The sequence below is a fragment of the Achroia grisella genome, unplaced genomic scaffold (assembly GCF_030625045.1).
Source record: "Achroia grisella isolate CSIRO2021 unplaced genomic scaffold, CSIRO_AGI_Agris_v1 utg784, whole genome shotgun sequence".
Classification (NCBI taxonomy): domain Eukaryota; kingdom Metazoa; phylum Arthropoda; class Insecta; order Lepidoptera; family Pyralidae; genus Achroia; species Achroia grisella.
The window spans coordinates 2139288-2150685 of NW_026713024.1; the positions used below are offsets into that span (position 1 = coordinate 2139288).

At 34.4% G+C, this 11398-nt stretch overlaps 1 protein-coding gene across 1 annotated transcript; it reads left to right on the top strand.

The window, feature by feature from the left end:
- Positions 1 to 594: 594 nt before the first annotated feature.
- LOC131851563 (uncharacterized) lies at positions 595 to 2740 on the top strand. The gene is made up of 2 exons (XM_059202078.1): positions 595 to 1578; positions 2327 to 2740. Exons 1-2 carry the CDS (start codon positions 757 to 759, stop codon positions 2738 to 2740), a joined length of 1236 nt encoding a protein of 411 aa, XP_059058061.1. The 5' UTR covers positions 595 to 756.
- Positions 2741 to 11398: the final 8658 nt, after the last annotated feature.

Below are 11398 nucleotides of genomic sequence, written 5' to 3' on the forward strand. Positions count from 1 at the left end.
ATATGTATCAGTTATCTAGTATCCATAACACAAGCTTTAGCTAGCTGAATTTGGGTCTAGATGGCGCTGTGTGAATTGTCCTGAGATTATTATTATTGTTATCATAATTATGTATGCATTTATAAAAAATGTATTTAAATATTTGTATCAGTTCTCTAGTATACAAGCTCTCCATAACACAAGCTCTGCTTGGGATTAGATTGCGCTGTATAAATTGTCCTGAATTATTAGTACATTGTTGTTAAGTATACTTTCTAATTAATTTCACTCAGCAATTAAAGGGTAGCTAAAATGGGGAGACAGTGGTACCCACGCAAATTAATTTCAACAAAGCCTACCTCGGTGCTAATCTAAATGTTAAAAATGTAGGATGTTGTAACTCGATAATGCAATACCTTTATGCTAGGGATCTAACAGTAGGTTTATTGTAAAAAGGGATATTACAGAGCTCATTGTGCTATCTTATCCATGCAAATGACCTGCGGACCTACGTGACTATGGTACAAAGAGTACTGTACTAGAAAACATATATAAATGTCAACGAAGGTGAAATTGCAATTATTTGATAATAAAGACAAATATTGGAATTTACACCAACCAAAGTATACAGATCCTAATTAATATAAAGTAAACATAATAAACGAAGTACAATATACGTAATCTAGAAACACTGTTTGACAATACAAGCTATCTGATATTATAAATACAAGAGGAACATATATTTACTCTCATATTAACATCACAAAGTACGCCATCATGGAATTAGAAAGGAAATTTTGTAATAATATTTTAGAAGATAAAGGTAAAATTAACAAAAGTGATCAAAATACTATATCTCTACCGTTAAAAGAAGCTTTAAATAGCATTATACATAAAGAAAAATATACAACATATGAATTAAGTACAAGAAATGTTGCTTTAGACGGTGGTAACTTCTTAGCAACATTGATTACAGCAGATATAAAAGGAAAAACCAAAGATGGCGCAAAAGAGATAAATATTTTCATAAAAAACATTATACGAGGTGATTTTATATCTTATTTATCAATATCCGACGTATACTTAAGAGAATTATTTGCTCATAATGAACTACTTAAAATATACAGTAAACTACAAGAAGAAGCCGCTGTACCTTTAGAAGAAAGATTTAATACAGTAAAATGCTACGAAGAAAGTAGTTCTGATTTTATTATTTTAGATAACTTAGAAAATCAAGGTTTCACAACCGTTGACAGATTGGAACCAGTGTCTTTGAATTTCGCTGAGATATCTGTGAAGCAACTGGCCAAATTTCATGCCCTATCTTTTGTACTGAAGAAGATGATGCCGGAATATTTCAGAGAGAAAGTGAAGCCTCTTAAAATGGTTATGAACTATGATGACAAGGATTGGAAGATGCTTGTAAGGAACTTCAGCTACGTATCTATAAATAATACAGAAGACGACAATATAAAGAAGAAATTAGAAGATTTAATCCCAATTACACTTAAAAAATTACCCGAGTATTATTTAAATACGAGTGTAGAATGTTTGTGTCATGGAGACTACAGATCAACTAATTTGATGGTAAAAATAAATGTAAGTTATTATTTATATTTATCTATTCATTACTAAACATATTCCTAATTACTGGATATAAATATGTAACGATATACAAGGGACTCTCTTAGTGATTCCATATAGATGATTTTAAATGCAATGGAGAAATTCTGAATAATATTATTTCATATACAATATATTTATACCAAACTATCGGATACGTGCGACTTCGTCTGCATTTTTAAGACAATAGCTATAGGCATAGGCCCGTTGTTGTAATATAGTCTATATTTCTAATCTTATTGTTTATATTGGTCTGAGTGTTTTCTTCTTCTATTGCCTGGCCTTGGTCATATTTATTTGGGATCGGCCTGTCTGGTCAGTCTTCGCCAGGACGTTCTGTCCTGAGTCGTCTGAGATGTTATTTTGGTGCTTTTTATATCCCTCTCAAAAGCGGACATCCATGTGAGACGGGGTCTGCCGCGTCTTCTGGGCTAGGTACTTATGTCAACTGTTCTTGTCATGTGGTCTGATGGTCGCCGCATGACATGACCGTACCACCTTAGGCGGCTCTCTTAAATCTTCTCCTGTATGGGAGTTACCTTAAAACTACCTTGAACGTGGATGTTTTAGATGTGGTCTGAGTGTTTTCTATGTATTTAAAAAGAATATTCCAGTGTATATTTCGTTCGTTTATAGTTCGCAAGTACCCAAAACACAGGCTGGGACTGGATAGCGCTGTGTGAATTGTCCAGGGTTATTGTTATTACTAATTCTATTTCCCCAGAATGGTGAAGTAACAAAACTCATCGCAATCGACTACCAGTTCATGTACTGCGGCAATCCACTGAACGACTTAATGTTCTACATCTTCACGGCAACTGACCAGCAGTTCAGGGAACGGCACTTGGAGTACATCAAGAACTTATACCATGACACCATGACGACCTTCCTCAAATACTTCGATATTGACGTAGAAGACTATTACCCTAGGAGGGATTACGAACGGTTGTATAAAGAGAGACTTGACTTTGGTCTGATGAGTTCTATTTGGGTGTTGCCATTAACTTTAGCTCCCGGGGAGGACGCTCCTGATTTTTCCAAAACCGCCCCATGTAATATTCAGTTAAAAGTACATAGTAATTTCAAATCCAGGTGGAACGGCATTGTTAATGATTATACAAAATGGGGATACTTATAGCAATATATCCAAATAAAGAAATCTGGAATACAAGTTTGTGATTTGATTAAAATTAACTATATTTACACTGTCTTTTATCTTTGCATAGTAGAAATAGAAATAGAAATTATCTTTATTCAAATAAACTCATTACAAGCACTTTTGAATAGTCATATTTTGATTCTACCACTCATTCGGAATGCAGATTCATCACAAGAAGAACGAGCAAGAAACTTGTGTGTTGCTCTTTTTAATAGATGTTATTTTATATAAATAATTACAGTATAACAAGTAAGAGGCATGCGATAATCAACATAGAAGTCGCTACGCACTCATTATTAGTGTAATTAGATAATATTGTCAGTGCTATGGATTTAAAGTTTTTCTATAAAAACATTATTATCGTTAAGGAATAATGAAGTATAAAATGACGTCGCTTCTGCTGTCTGTTCGCTTAGATCTTTTAAACTACACAACGGATTTTAATGCAGTGTTACGAATAGATATAGTGATTCAAGAGGAAGTTTTATATGCATAATACATGAACACCCGTATGAAGCCGGGGCTAGTCTATACATATAAATAAAATTGGAGTATCTGTTTGTAATATTGAAATGACCATTTTTTACTACTTGCATATGAATATAAATACGGTACATATACCAAAATAATATTTTATACAATTTCATTTAAAGTCTATGCGGGCGAAGTCACAGGAACAGCTAGTTATTTATAAAATAAAAGTACAATGATACCATTGTACCATTTTAATAGATATTAAAGATATAAATACAATATAAATTTAGATATATTTATATACATAGTTAATATATATATAATCAATACATAAATATATAACCTAAAAATTATAAAAGAAAACAATGTTTTGTAATGTGTGTAATATATTGTTTATATTTTTATGTCATTTTTGTTATGTCACGACAAGACAATAAAAATTCTATTCTATTCTTTTGTTGCAACAAATAAATAGGTTTCTAGAGCAACTGCACCCAACAACACGCCAAAAGTACATTTGTTACTGGCGTAGTACAGTGGGAATATTTATAAGGGAACATTTTTTCAGCTCGAACTCTTGAAAACATGGCGGGAAAAACAATGTTGATCGATGTTATTGTTATACAAATATCGTGAGATTAAAGTGGGAGGAAGCATTACGTTATTTAATTACTTATACGAAAATATCCTTACGTTTTGTTGAATTGTACATTTACTAGTTTCTGCATGCTGCTTCGTTGTCGTAACCGATTTAAATGTAAATAGAATAGTTAGTAGAAACTTCTTGCACTTTTGAATTGCCTTCTTTTTTTTAACGGTAGATGTTACTCAATTATAATTAAATACAATTGCCACGCAATATAGACAAGTTTCGAGGAAATAGATTACTTGGAATGTTATGGGAAGAAGCGAGGGCCATATCTTATAGAAAGCTGTCTACACACTCAACGCAACGCACCGTGGGCTGTGGGAGCGGTGCTGCGCATCGGCAGCTGCGGCCGGTGGCGGGCACCGACACTTCTAGTCCGACCGGCATCGACACTGACCGGCTTACGAATAATCCAACCATTCTAAATTTAATGTGCATCTTTTTTTTTTTTTATAACACAGGGGACAAACGAGCATGCGGCTCACCTGATGGTAAGTGATTACCGCCGCCCATGAGGGGATATGCAACACCAGGGGAATTGCAAGTACGTTGTCGGCCTTTTAAAAAGGAATAAGCTCTTTAGTTCATAACAGTTATTATATTATATCTATACACAGTCCACTAGTTTCATTGGCTATCCAGGACGTAACAAAAACATTTAACATGATCGTGGATGGATGGAAAAAGAGAGGACGACCAAAAAGATGGATGAATTGTGTGAAAGATGATATGTATAAAAGGAGATATGACGAATAAACTCAGATGACGGCTAACAAGGGTCATTGGAAGAAGAGGACATACTTTGTTGACCCTAAACAATAAGACAAAGGCAAAGATGATAACTACGCAATAAATTTTGAATATCTAGAAAACTTTAATAAAAGGAATTATAAAATCAAGAACAAATCTGACTTTGATCTATAGAGATTAATTTTCTGTAAATAAATAATGGTTGGCCAGGATGTACGCTGAAAAAACCAAGATTGGGTTTTATTAGAAACAGAAAAAATCAACCTAAAAAGAGGATAACTAATGTCCGCCATTAACTACGTTTTTGGTCAGTTATTGTTAACTTTCTCAATCTATAGGCTGCATTTAAAATATTTATTACAGTTAATCATTTTAATAGTAATATAGAATATTGAGTTTACAATGAAAACGCATTTAAGTATTTGAATGAAAGAAAATTAAACATATTTTCTTTATATTGAAAGATTATTTAGCAATGTATTATACAATAATAATAATAATTGTATGTGAATTATCCTGGGTTATTAAAATATAATTTAAAAATATGTTATATATGAATGTTGATGCTTATATGGACCGAGGAAGACCGAAAAAGAGATGGATGGACTATGTTAAAGATGATATGGTAAGAAAGATAATAAGTAACGATGACTGCGAATAGGGACGAATAAAAGAGAAAAACACATTACCCGACCCTAAAGGAAGAAGCAGATAATGATGATGATGATTAAAAATATAATTAATAAATAAACTTTTACTATTAGCTAAAATATTATTATCATGTAGTAGGTCGAAATAGATATACCTAATAATATTGCTTTAGTGGTAATCTTCATCCTTTACCTTCCAAAAAACTTCCAAATATTTCATTAAACCTTTCGTTAACTTAGCAAAATTTCGAATTGGCCAGCTATAGGTACTATGAACACGCAAACAAGCCAATTTTCATTATTACGATAACAGAGATTAATTCTTGGTATGATATCAATGTTGGATTATCAGACAGAAATATAACTCGACACAATAGGATTTTTCTATTCATATTGTCATCCAAGTTTGATCTTAAAACTTCTCGGGTATAAATAAGGTAGTAAACCAATACGACACGACGATAAAATCAATATTGAGTTTATAATCTACTATACTTCTTATTTTCTTAGTTCTTAACAATTCTGTTATAATGCAGGCCGTAGATTGGACACGGCTGTTCGAACCGATCAAATAAGAAGCAAATAAGAAATAAGTGAGGGCGATGGGAAAACTCGGGAAGTTTCCAGTAACGGGAAATATTCAAACAATTCATATTCGTTTGAAAATTAATGACTTCGGAAGTCACGCTTCGGCTTTGTTAGAAATAATGAGATCAATTTCATCACGATCAGCCATTTCGAAAACGTACTTTTATTAGGCAGAACCGTATAAATTATCCTTTTATTGATATTACTAGCGAAACGTCGTGGCTTCGCACGTATATTTCAACTAATTTACACAAAATCTTAACGAATTGTATACAAAACAAAATAACATATGTACCTACATATAATTCGGAGCATTCAATCGCTTGCCAGCTTTAAAGCGTCTGTTATTCTCATAACTAATCTTCCTTCATTCTTTCCAAATGTATGTGCACTATTAAGTATATGCATGTGTATGTATATATGTATTAATGTGTGTGTATGTTTATATTTATGTATATTTGAGTCCTATATATTTATTTTTGTTGATTACGTGCGTACCCTGTTCTTATTTTTATTTCTCTATCCACCTAAAGGTAGTCTGGAAGAGATTGCTTAGCGATAAGACCGCCTTTTGTATCAGTCTATATTTTCCATTTTAATTGTTTTTTTTGTTTTTGTTCTGTAATTGGTGCAATAAAGAGTATAAATAAATAAATAATTTATGACGTAAAATTACCTCGTGGGTATGTTTGTAAACTATAATGAGCCGTTTACAAATTTCTCAGTTTGCCTTATGGTTGATTCGTAAAGAAGGCCCTTAGGTGTTAAGTTCGTCATATGTACATGTATATATTGTATTTGTGCATTACAGTTTATATAAATAATTAATATCTTAGGACAACTCACAAAGCCATCTAGTTCCATGCTAAGCAGAGATTTTGTTATGGGTACTAGACCTTTTACCACCGAACCGCTCGCCATCGACAAGGAATTCATCGCCACACGCTAGAACCTAAGGGGTCTCGGACAGTGCGGTTTCAAAGGAGCTTCCTCCCGCATACACTTAGATTGTGGAATGAATTACCTACAGAGGTATTCTCTCGAGACTACGGCATGGGATTTTTCAAGAATGGTATATTAAAGTTTCTTAAGGGTCAGCCACGTAACATCCCTGGTGCTTCAGGCGACCATAGGCTACGGTAACCATTTACCATCAGATTTGCCGTATGCCTGTTTGCCACTATAGTAGTATATAAAAAAAATACATAGTTAAATTTTATTTTTGCAAATACATATATAACACTCAGACCTATAAAAATCATACTCATGTTTGTACCGTGCAAGAAATAGAACCCGAGACTATCGGAAGTAAGGCGGTGTGCCGTACCACTAAACCACGAGGTCATAATAATTAAGTTAATATGCTATTAAAAGTATAGTACTTATAGCAATTCACTCTCCATTATCACGTTTCTTTGTAGACGACAATGATCCATCAACGTACAAACAATAGCCCGTTTAACATGGACCACAATGGGCGGTAAATTGAATCCATTGTCCGACTTGAGTTTGGGTGTTATTCATCGATTTTGCGTGGATACAATCCAACATACAATGTGGCTTGGTATATAGCTTAAAAAATTAAAAGTAGCAAGTACATTTTCTAAGATAATACGTTTTTTCTAAGAAAATTACATGACGTTCGTCGGAGAAGTGTCACAAGTCCCGGGAACTGCTCGGAGTTTCCCTCTCTGCCACACGATGGACCCGGCATCTGCACGGTTAATCCATGGAATGCTAATAAGTTTGTCTCTATTTTGTAAGACATATTAGAAATTTACAAGTTTATGTACGTGCATTTTGTAACAAAGATATTTGTCAATATTTTTTGTAACTTACGTGTATAATTTTAGTAACGCAATTCTTTCAATTAAAATTTGAAGTCACATTATTTTCGAAACTTACAGGAATTCAGGTTCTTTAATAGTCTTTTAAGAATCTTACATAATTAATTGATTATATAACAGAGCATTCGGTATATGATCTTATAACAAACTAGCTTTTGCCCGCGGCCTCGCTCGGGGTGGAATTTATCAAAATCCTTTCTTAGGGGATGCCTACGTCATAGTAGCTTTATGCGTGCAAAGTCTCAGCCCGGTCGGTTTAAAATTGACAAAGTTTCAAACAAATTTTCATCCCCTATTTTATCCCCTTGGGGGTAGAATTAATCAAAATTCTTTCTTAGCGGATGCCTACGTCTATTTGCATGCCAAATTTCAGCCCGATCCGTCCAGTGGTTTGGGCTGTGCGTTAATAGATCACTATGTCAGTCAGTCACCTCTGAGTTATATATATTTCGATATAAATTGTAGAAGTTGTAAAATTTAATAAATTAGTTATTATTTTTAATTTATACTACTTTATAATTATCCCAATATATTTAGGTATATATTTTAAGGATAGAGAACAAATTAAAATAAAACCATTATATTGTACCTACATACATTATAAATAAGGTGGAATTAGTTCGTTATGGATTTTCTATGGCAATCAACGTGACTTTGAACCAACTTTCGTTCGACCTTAAAACCAAGGTTACACTAATCTAATTACCTTTCAAACTAGACAAAACTCCGTACCTGAAAAATACAAAATGAGTTTAAATACATTGTAATAAAGTTATGAATAAAATATAATAACATATTTAATATAATTATCTCATAATTATATATTCGAAACTGAACGGAACTTCTTGATATTTTGGTACGAAGATTGTAGAATACAATATTATTTATTGACTCGTTGTGTTGTATCAAGCAAATTCAAAGTCAATTCAAAATATATTTATTCATGTAGGTCTATTACAGACTCTTATGATATATCAAAACTACCGACAGTTCGGAATGATTTCGAGATGAGAAGAACTGACAAGAAACTCCCTCGTATTCAAGCTCAACAATAATTACATAAAAAATATAATATAATAATTACACACATTAATAAAAAAACAGAGTCAATGTAGACCGCATCTCAGCAAAATGATGGAAACATAGTTACCAGCGCTGATTTTCAGTTGAGCCCACAGTATGTATTACGAGGATATAGGTTATCCTTTATATAAAAAAGCTGACGAATACGCAGATATCAGTTAGTGTTCCATCATTACATAGTATAAAACAAAGTCACAATCGCTGTCTGTCCGTCCGTAGTTTTAAAGATTTAAGCATACATAGATGCTTAAATCTTTAAAACTACGCAACTTTTAATTTTGAATCAGTTTTTTTAATAGATAGAGATATATAATAGATGTACACACGTGCGAAGCCGGGGCGAGTAGCTAGTAACGTATACAATCGACAATGATTACAGGATTTCTTTCATCTGATACTCATATTGATTTTTGTGGGTCACAAACCCTTTTACCCAGGCTAGGTGGTACGAGGAAAAACAAAAAATCAGAGGCAACGCTAAACAAAAACGAAGGAATAGCACAGATTACTTAAGTAAATAGTGTTGCCAACTTAGTAGTTTTACCATTAGAGATGGTGGATTTACCCCTGCTTTGTGGTGAGGTAAATGTATAAATATGGATTTTAGAGGTGTCCTGTTAAAAAAAGTGAGAATTATTATAAATTAAAAATATTTGACTTGATTATTTACTTGAGAAATTTCAGTGATTATTAAACTCTTTCTTGATTTCTTGTATTCATATTTTGTCGCTACCGTCCAGTTTAGCATAGAGATTCTATTGAGAAATAATGGTCAGAAACTGTATTCATTTTTTTTTTCAAGTATATCTATATCTATTTATTTTTCTATCCGCAAAATTCTTCCGTCTGTCCCAGTCTGTTCCTATCTATTTACAATTGTAATTCAATATAATTAAATTTTCGCAGCTATATTGGAGTCGCTATTATTTATGTACTATATATTGTGGGGGGAAGTGGATTATTAGTAATGTGGATTGATAACCCCATTGCTAGCAATGTACCATGTCAGGTCGACCTCCACGCGGTTCCCCCTGGAAACCATCGTGATAAATTCCTGGTGAATTTGTCACGATGGGCTAACTGACCTGACCTCATGCACATCTTATCATCCTCCACTGGTGCCCCGCCAGCGTAGACCGTTAGCGCAGGCGGGTGGACCATGTCATTATCATATACAAAAAAAAAACTATATATAGTTTTTTTTTTGTATATGATATTACAAAGATCACAATATATTGTGTTCTTTGTAATAGCAGCACCAGGAAGATGGAGTTGAAGAGAATTAGACCAGGTTGTGGCTATGTACATACTTATAATGGATTTGTATACAAGTAAGCGATTCGGTCTCAAATGACAGATTTGTTATATCTTCTCAACATCGTAACTAGGCAACGGTGTTACCGCGCTATAATAGCAAATTCCCGACAAATTCAAACGAGGATCGAAATTCCGATAACCTAAATTGGGCTTCAAACCCCTTTCTTTTAGACTAAGGTCCGTTTGCCAGGAGTTAGCCTTCTGCTCTATATGTTCTAAAATAAAATACACCTTCCGTGAGTTTGGAGCGCTCTGCACTCACCCTCATATTTTGCCGGAGAAGCTGTAAAAGACAGCTGCGTCAACAACAATCGAATAATTCGAAAATAAAACAGAGTTATATTAACAACGTGGTCGCTAACTATGAGCCCCATCAATAAGCTCAAAGTCACTCAGAGGGCAATGGAGAGGGCTATGCTCGGAGTTACTCTGCGTGATCGAATCAGAAATGAGGAGATCCACAGAAGAACCAGAGTGACCAACATAGCCCGAAGAATTGCGACTCTGAAGTGGCAATGGGCAGGGCACATAGCTCGTAGGACAGAGTGCCGTTGGGGCAGTAAAGTCCTCGAGTGGCGACCACGGACCGGAAGACGCAGCGTGGGAAGGCCTCCAGCAAGGTGGACCGACGATCTGGTCAAGATCGCTCGAAGGCATTGGATGCGAGCAGTGCAGGACCGATCGTCGTGGAGATCTTTGGGGGAGGCCTATGTATAGCAGTGGACGTCTTCCGGGCTGCGATGATGATGATGATATTAACAACTGTTCGTGTAAAACTTTTTATAGCATAGGGGACTAACGATAACTAACTAACAGTTTTTGAGACGCATCCTCCCGCGTACACTTAGATTATGAAATGAACTTCCTGCCGAGTTTCAAGAAGGGTATATAAAGTTTCCAACCCTTAAGAAAAGGATTGGCAACGCGCACGTGATACCCGTGCTGTCTCAGGCGTCCGTAGGCTAATCGGCTAGGGTAACCATTTACCATCAGATGGGCCGTATGTTTGTTTGCCACCATCGAATAAAAAAACGAGTTTACGGCTCACCTCACTTATACATCACTTACCATCAGTGATTACCGCCGCCCATGAGTATCAAACCACCGCAATTGCAATTGCTGAAGTTTTCAGAACTCTGGTTGTATTGACTTTCAGTCTAATTCTTAAAAAAATTAAATGAGTTTCGTTTTTAAAGTACTTATTAATAAGGTTTTAATTTATATGTAGAAGATAGTATAAATTAGGATGTTTGCGACGTTATACTTGTTTTTATCGTTT

Bases quoted from the DNA above. Each gene is read 5' to 3' on its own strand.
- LOC131851563 (XM_059202078.1), top strand. From the start codon at position 757: ATGGAATTAGAAAGGAAATTTTGTAATAATATTTTAGAAGATAAAGGT. The intron at 1,579-2,326 runs GTAAGTTATTAT...CTATTTCCCCAG, and splicing joins ATTTGATGGTAAAAATAAAT to AATGGTGAAGTAACAAAACT.